At 32.2% G+C, this 14532-nt stretch overlaps 1 protein-coding gene across 2 annotated transcripts in view; it reads left to right on the top strand.

Moving 5' to 3' along the window:
* Nucleotides 1-14532, top strand: part of LOC139691940 (calmodulin-beta-like) — a 157187-nt gene extending 142655 nt beyond the window's left edge. For both annotated transcript variants that reach the window (XM_071589895.1, XM_071589894.1), the window contains exons 3-6: nt 2373-2474; nt 3478-3613; nt 7640-7788; nt 11136-14532. In XM_071589895.1, the coding sequence (XP_071445996.1) occupies nt 2390-2474; nt 3478-3613; nt 7640-7788; nt 11136-11167 (402 nt within the window). In that variant the 5' untranslated portion in view covers nt 2373-2389 and the 3' untranslated portion in view covers nt 11168-14532. The remainder of the gene's footprint in view (nt 1-2372; nt 2475-3477; nt 3614-7639; nt 7789-11135) is intronic.

The raw sequence follows: 14532 nt of genomic DNA, 5'->3' as shown, positions 1-14532 counted from the left end.
GATGAATAATAAATAATAATACCTCATATATCATGGCCAAACATGGCTTGCTTGATTATTTGTGCTTCTTGCTGGGTCCTATTTCTAATCTAATGGAAAAAATAAAATGGCATCAAAGACAGTACTCCATATGCAAAGACAATGACATACCTATATGGTTGCATTTTTATCAATATTCATAATTTTATGTGAGAACAAGTTACTCTTTGAAAATCTAACCTTACATAATTCATAATGAAATATTCATGCCATAATTCACCTATACCCATTTTGAATGGCACTCATCAAGTTAGAGAGAAGCATCAAACCCTTGAGGAGTAACTAATGCACTGGTAAGCATTAATATCATTTTCTGCCTTGTTACACGAAATATACACTTCATAATTACCAATTGTACAAGTTGCTACATCCATTACACTTTTTCTGTCTGTAGTGTCAACTGCAAATCACATTACAGCTTCCAAAAGAAGCATCTAATATGGCATAGAAACTAGAAGGAAATGTTTTTAAGACAGTATCTACTACTTTTAATAATCATTGCCATCCATATATAATTAAAACCTCTCTTTAAAATGCACTTAATGTACAAATTTTGCACATTTTAATGCGATTTTACATATTTTGAAGCCTCAGCAGAACAAGATCGCAAATTACATATTGCATCGTCATTTGATAACCTTTTTCCAAAGAGTATTTTGTTAAAACTTACAAACTTAATTTTTGAAATCATATCAGTTTAAATGTTTAACCTTCACTTAAACTCTCAGTTTTCACTCAAGCTTTTTTAGGAAGAGTGGTTATATGATTATTCTACAAAATTTTGGTGTCTTCCTTTATGAGCCCCATCTTATTTATTGGGCAGTATCATGTCCACAATACCCTAATCTTTCCATGCCAACAGTTCTACCTGATCTCTTCTTCCCTACAACATTACTCTCCAACATCAAATCCCCACATCTTTTTAACACATAACTTTTCCACCCTGGATAGATTTGCAAGGGAAAACAAGTTATGTACCATATTATGCATGTAAATAGAAGTACAATATCCTATTTCATGAACAAGTATTTTGAGTTAATATTGATGAAATTTGCAAGGTTCTAATTTCAAGAGATCAAAAACATGGGGCTGAAAAGTTAAAGGGGTGAAAAAATGTGGGGCTGTAATCTCATCAGGTAGGGAAGACTGGGTGAAGTTCCGAGGGCTGCTGGAATAACTGGGGCAGAATTGACATGAAATCTTATGCTTCACTACTATGCTACAAAAGAAATTGATAATAACAATGCAGGAAAAGTAAACACATTGATAAAATATGTCTTGGGCCAGAAAAATTATATAAGTATAGAAACAAAATGAAAAAATATAAATTATCATCTAATTAAAAACACCAAATTTAAATGGGAATATGCTGTTAGTACACGAATGAGATTCCACATGTGCATTTTGCTACTGTGACAGCCCTGGGCAAGACATTATACCGCATCATATTATATTGAAATGGGTTGCTATAATTGTGTAATGCACATTCTCATCATAGACATTTATTTCTGCTGAACTATATATACATGTATGCATAATTTGGGTAATAGCTGTAGTTTAAAAAAAAACTTGAGAACTATCCAATTCCATGATAATGTTTATTTTCTCAAAAAATGTTTTTTTAGGTAAGCAGAGGGTTTTGAAATAAAAAAACTAATAAATATTCTTATGAAACTTGGTGATTTACCCTCTTAAAGTGCCAAACTAAGTAATTAATGGACCAAATGGAAAATAGTTGATTCCAGCAAAGTTTAGATATTCGTCCATTAAAACTAAAAGCACATCTAGATATTTTAATAAGCAGCAGGCATATTTTTTATATTATTAAACATAAAGAGGGAAGGAGAGGGCATGGTTGGACTTGATGAGTGAGCCAAGAAAATGTAATGATTTTTATGAGGCAATGATTTCTTTAAGCTACTTCTCTGTTTAGGTATTGAAATGCCTAACCCTTCATGGTAATAAATGACTCACTAAAACAGTGGGCAGGGTGCTATGTGTTGTGGATAAGTTGGTAAAGACATGCATGTACAGTATCCTTCTCTTTAGTATATGTATAGTTAATAAAAATTGTTTAATAAGTGTTTAAAATGATAGTGATACTTTGTATAGTCACTTCAGTAGATTTTCAATTAGTTATTCTTTTATCTAGTTGTCATCATATGGCAAAATGTTATAAGTATTACAAATTTCTAGATGTTTGTTAACAAATGTTTCATAACAATTTTATGTTTAAATAATACTGTGTTCTAATATCATTGGAACAATTAAGTATTTAAATAGATTTGGAATAGCTTTTTTGAGCTTGCACGAAAATCTGCATTGTATTATAGAATTTAAAGAAGCTTTCATGCTGTTTGACAAGGATGAGGATGGAACCATAACAATGGCAGAGCTCGGAGTTGTGATGAGATCTTTGGGACAAAGACCCACAGGTAAGACAGGTGGCCCAAGAGATCTAAGCCAGTAATGGAGTTTTCAACTGATTTTGTGTTCTAAATTTCATCCTGCATGGTATTTTAACTTCAAATTCCAAACTTTCAATTTTCCATTGTGAAAATTTACAAATGTAGATACCAATGATTGATTAAGCATGTGTTTTTATGGTAATTTTGTGTTTTACCTCTATAATTTATGAGAACATGTGTTCCCCACTTGGCTTGAACCAATGAAAATATGCTAAACTAATACATTGGTATGAGAAACAAATTTGCACTTTTTGGCAGATTAATTGTACCATACAATGCATTTCAATTTATGGAACCATCTTCAGGTAAAAGAACCAGATTGGTTCGATGAACTGAAATGCATTGTACACTACAAAAAATCTGCCAAAAAGTGCAAATTTGTTTATCTTAATGACGAACTTCCACTACATCATGCCTGAATCTGTTGCATAATACATTAGTTTTTAGCAACTATCCAAAGATTATAAGTTGAATACCTATATTCAGTTACTGTTTCTGAATTCATGTTTGTATTTAGCTCTTCACAGAGGGCATTTATTTTCACCTCTAAAGATTTAACAATGTGTACTGTTGAATCAATTCTCTTTTCTGAACCCATGATGCAAATTAAATTTTTGTTAGGTTTTCATTTTAATAGGCATCGCATGATCAAATTTTAAGTATTAAGTTGATCATTAGTAACTTCTTAGTACAAGAGAATAGCCAATACTTTTTCAAGCTACTTAAATAAAAACCTTTGTTAGGTGTTCACTCGAGAGCATCAGACTAATTGCTGTGGAATGCACTTCATTCATGACTATCATTTAAATTTGCATAATTTACCATTTTCAATAATATGTATCAAACATAAAAAAGTACTCACATACATTCCAATGTTTTATTGGTGAAAAATATTTAATCAATGACACAAATGCTCTGATTTTTATCATTAGCTATCAGCTCAATTGATATTTTCATTGGAAATTTTCAGAAACTGAACTTCGTGATATGGTGAATGAAGTGGACCAGGATGGAAATGGCACTATAGAGTTCAACGAGTTCCTGCAGATGATGTCACGGAAGATGAAAGGGGCTGATAGCGAGGATGAACTCAGGGAGGCATTCAGGTATTAGCAAATGCATGTTACATTTTCAAATATAATACCGTATTTTCCCATCGATAACGAGCATCCAGAGCTCTGCAGTTCTCATGAATTTGTATAGATACCGTGCACCTAGGGCTTCATAGTTATCTTGAACGTGTATAGATGCCGCGCATCTGTATATACATATATATATGTGCGCATAAAAATTATACATAGTTTGTGTAAAAATACGTCTATATTGGATGTGTGTGTGTAAAAATACATCAATGTTTGGATTTTTGCATTTTTCATTACAAAATACACATTGTCATTTTGTTATCATCTGAACATTTCTGTATAGATAGCGTGTGCATTATCGATGGGAAAATACAGTAATTATTTGGCAACTTTACTTAAAATGAAATGAGGACAAAATGTGATTGGTGATTAACTGATCAATTTCCATAAGTTAATACTTTTCACCTGGTAATTCACTGATTTCAAGATGGGAAAAGTTGAAAAGGTTTTAATTTTAGTTATGGGAGCAAACTTTGATTAGTTTTATACCTTCCCCATGCACAGGTTTTGTGCATTTAAGGAAAATACAAGAGAATAGTAATTGGATTGTTCATGGGTGAATCAATCGTTATTCATAAATTATTGTAGGATCTGTCATTGCATAAACAACTGTATTTATGTTATCCTGTTCTAATTATGTATTCAGGCACTAATTTGTGGGATCAAAAAAATTCTTATAATTCAGTATAAAGTCTGCAAAAACCATCAGAGGAGCCATAAGTTGTCATGTGATAGTTTACAATGTATCAAAATGTGTTCTTGACCACATATTTATTGCCAACTCAGATAACACCCTTATATGATTTTGCCTTTGGTTACTCCTGAGAGAGGATGGAAAATCACTTTTGTCATGTTCAGTCTTTAGCAAAATATTCTGAGGCTCTACAGAGCTTAAGGTAGCATTTAAAGATTTTAAAGGTTGATAGATGTTCAGACAAGGTTTTGAGAAATGATAGATGTGAAATACTACATCTCATCAGATATTCAAGTAGAATTCCCTACTCCCTTAATGACAAAATTCTGATTTAAAATATGGATATATATTTCGCAGGCTGTCATTTTAATGTGGGTTTTTGGATGGGCATAAACTATGTACTCTAAGCTTTGCCTAACTACTGTGACAATATTTAAGGACCACACTCCAATGACATTTTCCTCAATTCTACATACATTCTTATCTCCTTTCATAATTTCTGTCTACAAAGTCCCTATTCTAACTGGTTTGGTTCTCTTCTGTATCTTCTGCTTTGCTGCTGCTAGTTCTACACTGCAAGAATTTTATGTGACGGCAATTGTAGAAGCCTCAACTATCTCACCACCAGGCATGATTCACAGTTCTGCAGGCTATGCTCCTTAGTTACCAGGACTGGTTTTTATACTCTTGTCCATAATTTTTTTGGGGTAAATAATAGGGGTTGTTTCTCATTGCTTTCTCAATAGTGTTTCGAATGTGATATTATCCCTAGTATGATGTATAACCACCATAATCAAACCAAAGGTTGGTTTGATAGGTGAATATATAGCCCAGCTAGCAATAAGCCAAGCAATATGTGGCATTCAGAGATCAAGTAATGGGGAGTCAGAGCCTTTCCATGTGTCATCTGTTTCCAGGGAAGATCTGGTAACCAAAAATGGCACAGCTTTGGTGAAGCTAAGGGTACCCAGAAAAAAGAGGTGGTGTGTCTAGGAATAGAACCTTGGCCCTGTGGTCAGTAGCATATTGCTCTACTACTGAACTATGACATCCCTATAATGCAGCTAGAAAACAGCAGAATAGTGAATTTATAATTTTATAGACAATTCCCTCAAAATGTGTGACAAAATTACTTGTATAATGTATGAACGAATTACATTTTAAGTGAATTGATACCTATGTGCATGAAATGTAGATTTTATATTATATGGTGCTACTTGAGATTATAGCTCATAAAATGAACAATTGTTCCCTGAATACAGATGCTGGAAGCATCAAGAAATAGAAATAAATATATAATCGATTAAAGAAATTTTCAGATAGGACTGTAAAAGAACTATGGTCAAATATTTTAATCACATTTCAGTTTACATTAAGTCCGGAGAAACTTCTTTATTGATTTAGTTGGCCTCTATTTTTCGTTTACAGCCAATGTCAATAATATAAAATGCCAATAGTTGGTATAATGATGCCAGGGAAATGAATGAATAATGGTCACTAACCTTGACATCATCTGAATATTGTTTCATGCTTGCTAAATACAGATAAATCAGCTTGGTAGTATCTTTGATGCCATTTTTTTAGTTTAATGTGTGAGATAATGGTAAATAAATGTTTCTGGTACATCTGATAAGGTCAAGTTCAAATATAAGAGCATGTATATTTGAACTTTGATTTTATGGAGACAAAGACACTACCAAGTCGATTAATCCATATTTAGCAAGTATGAAACCATATTCAGATGTTGACCAGGTTAGCTATCATTATTTATTCATTGCTTGATTATCATGATACTGACTCCATAGTCACTAGTAAGATACGTTTTTTTGATGACGATGCAGTGGTAATTAGGATTTATTAGAAGAGTACAAGGTAAATGTGATGATTAGGTCAAATGGAAATGTTATCTTTCACTGGTTAGGCCTCATTTAGAATATGCTGCAAGTAAATGGGATCCTCATGAAGTTGGATTAATTGCCAAATTGGATTGCATGCAGTGAAGAGGAGCTAGACTTGTAAAACGATGTTATGATAAACAAAGTGGCATATTTAAAATATTAGAGGAACTTGGCTGGGAATCACTCATGGAGTGAAAGTCAAATTACAGATTAAATCTCTTGCATAAATTGGAAGGATGTCTCCTTAGCAGTGATGTTGAAAATATATTATTACCCCAATTGTACTATGGTAGGAGAGATAATGTCACTAAAGTTAGAGAGATTAAGTGTAGAACAGATAGATTTAAGATGTTATTTTTTTCACAAACAATAAGGGGTCAGAATAACATTGTCCTACCGTGGTAGGGTCATACTCGGGTCCAAATTAGTCTGTGGTGTACTAACCCCCTGCCATGCACTCTAGCTCTCTTCAAATTAATCTTAATTTTTTGTTATCCGTCCACATATTCCCTGAGTGTGTTTCACCCAGGAGAGATTGTTAGTGAGGATAACGCCTAAGTATTTAATCTAGTCTTCACATTCCATTTCTGGTGTGTAATTCATTTCCATTCTGGTGTGTATTCATCCCCTGCCACGCACCTTAGTGGTGGCTTGCAGGGCATATTGATAATTTTTTAAAATAAATGAACTACTGGTATTTTATATTATTGAAATTGGCTATTAACCACAAATAAAGCATTTATTATTTCAAATTATTTACTAATCCCTATATTCTACGTACTAATGAATTAGTTGATTCATTCACTTCAAAAACTTTACATTTGCAGATGCATATGGAAAGAGATGCTTGTCACAAATAATGAAAGTTTCAATTTTCATAATTCCTTAGTGAATGTCAAATCCAGGATCATTGAATAACATGCCTTATTTTCCATATTTGTGTGCCAGCATTTAGTCCATCAAATTGTGTAGGTAACTACATAGATAACAACAATTATATGATATCACTTTATAATTTGCTTTCATTTAATCTGCTAAAAGATGGATGCTATAATTTCTCATTGTGCTATCCATATTAACTGTTTCATGCCTAATACAAGAGAGAGTATTTTCAGTTTGGAAGCTAATCAAATTTTAATAATTGGATTATTTTTTATATTTTAATGGCTGGGTATGGTAAATATTTCTGGCAAAATCTGTTTTTGTGACATTCTATATTCTGTAAAAGGTGTATTTTGTTCATTGATAAGGTTTAACAATTTGTGTTTCAGTATTATGATATTTCTAAAATTCTATTGTGCTGAATGGAGCCCAGCTGGATGATGTAGTTAAGCAACTAAGTAATAGCCACTGTTTAAGGACAACAGAGATATGAAATCGTGCCTTTTTCTTTTCTAGGGTATTTGACAAGAATAATGATGGACTCATATCCTCAACAGAACTACGCCATGTTATGACCAATTTAGGGGAAAAGCTTTCCGAGGAAGAGGTGGATGACATGATTAAGGAGGCAGACCTTGATGGAGATGGCATGGTCAATTATGAAGGTAACTATTAGTTCAGTGAAATACCTATCACAATATTTCACAGCTCATAATGAAATATTTGGTTTTATGCATAATTTTATATCAGTCCATTAAAATTAATGCAAAACAATTCTAGGAGAGAAATATACTTATATTTAATCACCATCCTTCACATTTAAAACATGCCAATTAAGTAATGTTTTGTCCACATAGTTAAGAGGCTGTTTAAAATGAAGCCCTTCCATGAGCCTAAATAGATGGATGACCTCAATAGTTATGCTGGCAGGGAAAATAAGGCATTAGGAATATATAATATCCCTGAGAAATCAATATGAGATTGGAAAAAAATTATGGAAGAGATTTGCTTGACTTAAGTGTAGAATTACAAAGAATAGAACTAGCCAGGACACTTCATTAGGGCAACTTTGATCCCATCGCAAAAACAAACAAAGCAGAAAGTGTGTGATGACTATAGGACTGCCAGTTTAATTTTACATTTCGCAAAGTACTGAAATGAATAAATATAAGGTTACATAATATTACAGACAAATACCTAGATGAAGAACACTTTGATTGTAGAAACTAGATGTTAACATGTGATATCATTGTAGTAATGAGAGCTTTAATAGAAAGTAACATAGAATAAAAACAGAATGTCTTTGTGTGAGTGTTTCATTAATTTTGAGAATCCATTTAACAGGGTGAACAAAACAGATACCTTTATTGCAAAATGTCTAGGTAGGCTGAAGGGAAAGTTGAATAATGAGAACATTGTGTGTATAGCAGTTGATACTAGGGGAAGGAGACTCTGAATGGGTAGTGGTAGGCAATGGGCACTGTGCAACTTTGTCCACTATTGTCAGTGCTTTGTCATTTATGATCTAATGAAATGGGAGGTTTGGGAATGGCTTGAGTGTGAGAAAAAATATGGATGGCGATTAAGTTTTTTTGGTTTGCTGATGATCAAGAAGTTGTCAGAGAGCCAAGAGATTGTGGTTATTATCGCGTACTTTATAGAATCAGTGTCATCAAATTTAGCCTGAATATAAACTAAAAGAAGACCAAAATAATGAGACTCGTCTTCGAAGCAGGAGGGTGAATCGATTATATTATCCATCTCTTGGTGGAAAGAATTCATCATAAAAGGTTATTCCACAAATTTTTACTTGAGATTAGAGTCAAAATAATTCAATTCATGAAAAATATGTGCATTTATCTTTTACTTAGAGAATGGGTGTGAATTATGAACTTTTGAGATTTTAATATTCAGGAGAATCAAAGAAGTAATTTGAACAAAGAGGAAGAATAAAGGCTGCTTGTCACTATGATTAATTCAATTGCCAAAATCAGTCCTGAAATCTAAATACAGGATGAAATTTTAATTGTTGGTAGGAGATGAGGTGAAGTTATTGGATGAGATTCAAAAGGGTGGTTGGGTGGAGGAAATTTGGAGTACTAGCAGGGTTTTGAAGGCCATGGCATAAGGAAGAATTTTAGCTATGCAGAGAAAATGATTAAAGGTGGTAGACTTTTTGGGTGGTATAGAGGCAGGAAATAACTCATTAAAGGCATCCAAAATCTACCTTAAACAGGTGGATTACCTGTGAATAATAGTGTGGGGTGTTTATTGATTTAAATATGTTAAACACAACAGAGTTTTGAGGAAACTCTGCACTTCTTGAGTCATGATGAGGAGCTGACAATTTTTTGTTTACATTACCTGGCATTGTATGCAGGACAACTGATTTTGTCCATTTTTGATTTTTAAAAGGAGTGGTTAACATCTTTTACAAGTATATGAGAGAGATGGCTTATTCATTTAAATTTGCTGGAAGTGGAGATGTGGTAGCCTTAGAGTTGGGGGCATAATACCATAGTGGGTAGAGTATTCTGCTTCTGAGCAGACCTCTAGAGCTGAACATTAGAGCTCTGGTTCCAAATCCCAAATGGCCAGGACAAATACTTTGCACCAAACCATATTTAAATCAAAGTAGTATGATTTTATAGCTACTATTACATCATGGGAAATTGGATGTTGGTATAGAGGAGGAAACCATTCTCCCTTATTACCTGTTTATTATGTGACTTTCAAATTTTTTTTCTGTTAATGTATTAATTCTTTTAATATTTGAGGGAGATATTTATGGATTTCTTCACAGAATTGAACAGAAAAATCTAATGAATGACTTCTGAAAGCAGTCAATCTGCTTGCATGTGGATAAGGGAATATTCAGGGAGAATTTTATTTGTCAATAAAGTAATTTAGGACAGGTATTGTAATTAAATATTCATTTCATTGATAGCGTCTTTCCTAATATAAGAGTATAGTCCTTAATTGAGGAGGTCATTGACTTTTAGTAGATTGCTGATTCCATACAATACTTCAATGGTGTTTTGTTATTCAAATTTAAAACTTTATTGCTTCTTGAGTTTGTAATTTGATAAGATTGAAATGGATGTGCATAGGAAAGACTTTCTCTGATTAAATGAATATAGTTGCCATTAATTGTATCCCAAATAGAAACATTTAATTCCTTGCTTCAATAAATATTTTATAGAAAATTCAATGCAGGCAAAATGAATATTATATAGCATTGTATACATATGTGTTGTACAATTATTGTTGAAAATGATTATGTTAACATTCTATTTCTCATTATTGGGCTTAAAACCATGAAGGTGACAAATATATCATTTAGACCAGCAATGCTTGCATAAGAAAAGCTACTATGGATGCCGCCAAGTGGTACATGTGTCTTTAGTAAAGGTTCTTATAATAAACATGAAAGGAAGCAATTGCATAAGAGACTAATTTGAGCATTTTTCTAAGAAAACATGTGCATCTTATAACTTGAAAGTTCTATGCTTTGGGGGTATTGATGTTTTTTATAAATGAAGAGTAGAAGTGCAACCCCTTCATAATGCATGCATGAAACAATATAGAATCCAAATCCTTTATGATTTACAATACCTTGGATAAAGATTTCCAAATAAACCGTATATTTGTGAGTCACAGAATCAGTTCATGGTTTCAAATTGCATTTCAGGTGGAGCATGTTAATTTGTCCTTTGAAAAAGCCTTTGCATTTGGCTGAGGAATCTCTTTCTGAGGAAACTCTTTGCTTAAATTTAAATAATATCTTAATTTTAGCAGAACAAAATAACAAAGCTTTACAGCATTATTTGTACATTTATTTCAGAGCAGCTTTTGCTACTGCTTACAGTATATCAGTCTCACAAATGTATGACCATATCAGCAGATTCAAAAATATCCCATTCTCAGACAAATATGTGGAGATTTGTTTCACAGGTTAATTTTGTTTCATGAGAAGTGTATCAATTGCAATTCTTTCTTGTCTTTTTTTCAGAGTTTGTGATGATTCTGACTTCAAAGAATTAGTCAATCACGTGGGAAAAGTCTTCAGGAAAACAAGAATTGGCTAGTTGCAAGCCTAATACCCTGAAGCACCCACTATGCAGCTGAGGAAGTCATCATTGTGTGAGAAGACAATCTGGGCAGTAAAGCATACAAAGACAGGACATCAAGGGAAGACAACCGTTTGAAAGTATTGATGGAATTTTTAGGGTAACAGATTTGCAGGTGGAAAGTGGGAAACAGAGTCATCACTTCAAGTCATTGTTTTGATCAATTCTCCTTTGGGAGATTCTAGAGTGATAATGTTCATATTAATGCAGACAGACTTCAATAAACCTCCTTTAAATTTGCTCAGGAGGACATATTTTGTGCTGCAATCACAAAATTAGATACATCTAGAGAGACTCATGAACAGATTTGAAGTAATAAACAAGGAAGACTGTTTTCTATAGCATATGGGTGACAAAAAATCTATAAAGAAAACTGTTAACAGTTAACACAGATAAAAGGGAAAAGTAATAGGCCAAACATGAACCTGGCCACTAAGATGTACTTATGTTATTAGACAATAACCAAATAATCTGGCTTATCACTTTTAATTTGATTTAATTCTTTCAATACCACTTCCTTGCAAAATGTTGCATGAGAGGTATATATGGGCTGAGTCAGAATGATGCCCTTACAGCAACCAAATATTTTAATTTCTGCCTCTACATTTGGCAAAAACATCCAGTGTTATTTTATCAATCTTTAAGTGCAAGCTATATGCATTCTTTTGTGTGACAAGTAGTTCACTGAAAGCATGAAAGGTGTTACCTCCAAAATATAATATATATTGTAGTAGAAGAATTTAATGTGTGTGTACATAATGATACAACAGCTTAAGCAAGAATCTGTTTCTTAGAAATCCAAAAGATATAATTAAAAACACATATGAAAATAATCTATCTGTTGCATCTGTCATTGATAAACATGTTGCTGTGGCCCAACTCACCAATGTTTGACTCAAGTGACTTAAAGTGCTCGGTACCCTCATGTAGAAAATGTTTTTGAGCATGTTCAGAAGTGGATATTAGTTTAGAACTATCTGTGCTGAATATATTCTTCAAGGTGTTAGAAATTTTCTCTTAATTTCAACCTCTTTCCAATATTTTGCAAACATTCATAAAAAAGGAATGGATAATTTTCCAAAACCTCAATTCACTATTTTTCAAATGTTCCTGTTATGTTTGCATTTCTCATCATTGCAGTTAAAAAGCACCATCACCAATTTAAGTAAAGTTTAAAGTTATGCATACTATTTTTGGCACTTAAAACTATTTTACTACCTACTTTTAACTTATAAGCAAAGTTACTGATAGTGATCTTAATTAGTTGATTAGTTTTTGCATTACAGTCTAACTTTATCACCAAGTATTTTTTGTAACACTTAAGATTTTTTACTATCTTTTCAAATGAAAAACTTGTAATGTGATATCTAAAATAGTTTTCTGAGAGATTTAAAAGTCATCCTTTCACTTTGTATAATGCGTTTCTACTGCTGCAAAGTTATTTGCATGCTTTTCTAAAAAAAGATGGTGCCATTCAAAGCACTTAGTAATTAAATTGATAAAATCCATGATTAAATTTCTCAAATCATAAGCACATTGGTTGAAATGCTTTAATGTTAAATAAATTCTGATGTTTAGATCTTTGGCAAGGCAGTCCTTCATGGAGAGAAATCTTTCTGAAAAGTAGAATGTCCCTGCCCTCTCACATCCAAGTTTTTTAGATAAGAATGTACTAATGTGAGGCTAGGTATTTGTGATGTGTAAATGTTAATTCAGATGCAATTTATTATAGGGATCTTGCCTCACATTGTCGCTATGCAAACACACACAAACACAAAAAACACCACCATCAGTAAATGCATCTCTCTCCTGAAGTTATCCCTCCCATTCTTTAAGAGCGATTATTTTCAAAAACAGATCAATGTATACAGTTAAACACAATCCATTAATAAAATAAAATAATTTAAAGCAAAACCTAATTAATGAATAGTTAAAGACAGTATCCTCCATTTGGGAGGTATTCAATGATAAACAGGGTAAACAATAAAGCCAATTGCTGTTTCATTTCCAAATACAGTACATAACTTGGTATTCTTTCTTTAGTTGTATTAGCAGATAATTGAAAAGCATATAATATTTTTTGGTAAATAGGTACACTTATTTTGTTCAATATTTTTGTCATAAACTCTTGTTCAATGTTGCCTATGGCTCATGTTTCTCTTTGTTATAAAAGTTATTTTAACTTTTGATATTTATGTGTATTGAAACTAAATCTTACTTCAATACCCAAACAGGCTACTGTCCATTAAATAAGCCTGTGAAAATGTGTCTTCCTTTGCAAATAATAGTTGACAATGCCTCTGTACCTTTGAGCTTTTTGTGTATGTTATTGTCCATTATTTCTTATAATTTCCCCAATTCTGTGGAAATATGTTATCATGAATTATCAGTTTACATGAGATCATGAATAATATTGATTAAAGAAACATTCCCAAAACCTGGCTAAGACCCTATATCATCATTGTAATCTAAGTTTAGAGCTATTTAAAAATTTTTTTTTTATTTAATGGCAACAGATCTTATTGATCTTTAGTTTTGATAGGTGCCCTTGTATTTCACATGTTAACATGTATTAAGCATGAAACCTCAAGAAACCTCATTCACAAGTTCTTATAAGCGATTTGAAACGAAAAGGTACAAAGTGATTCTTGCAGTGGTATTGTATATGCAGCTGATATAAATAATACTTTTGATTAATTGGGGATTTTTCACTCTATTTAAAAATCCCTTTTTAACATGATTGTAAAACACATAATTAATCTAATTCTATCATGAAAACCTTGCATCGATCTTTTTGTCAGTAAAAATGAATGTGATTACATTTTTGAATGCCTCAAAAGTTTATTAGATAATCCCAATTAAAATTAAAACTTACAATACATGTTAAAAACTTCATGGTAAAATATTACGAGGGTAAAAATAAAATGATGACAATGCTGATAAGGCATCTCAATTTTTTAAAATATAACATTAAATCTGCATTAAACTTTGTTAAATTATTTCTTCTAAGCCTTTAATATTTTGTTACTAGTGATATGGCATGACAAAAACGTGTTGTTTGTATTGCAGACAAAATTAGGAGACAAACTTATATGTTTTGTAATATTAATGACATAGGAATTTGTTATGTTATTCTGTAAAAGATAAATGAATATAACTATATAAAATTATGAATATTGTATGACATTGTTGTAACAGAATCAAAATGATTCACTATTACATGGTTATCATGTAATGTAGTAAATAAAAGTTGAAAATAAATGATATATTCCTTTGAAA

This window comes from Hetaerina americana, unplaced genomic scaffold (genome assembly GCF_022747635.1).
Source record: "Hetaerina americana unplaced genomic scaffold, ioHetAmer1.1.p SCAF_4, whole genome shotgun sequence".
NCBI classification, from domain to species: Eukaryota; Metazoa; Arthropoda; class Insecta; order Odonata; family Calopterygidae; genus Hetaerina; species Hetaerina americana.
This window is presented reverse-complemented; position numbering and strand designations above follow the sequence as displayed.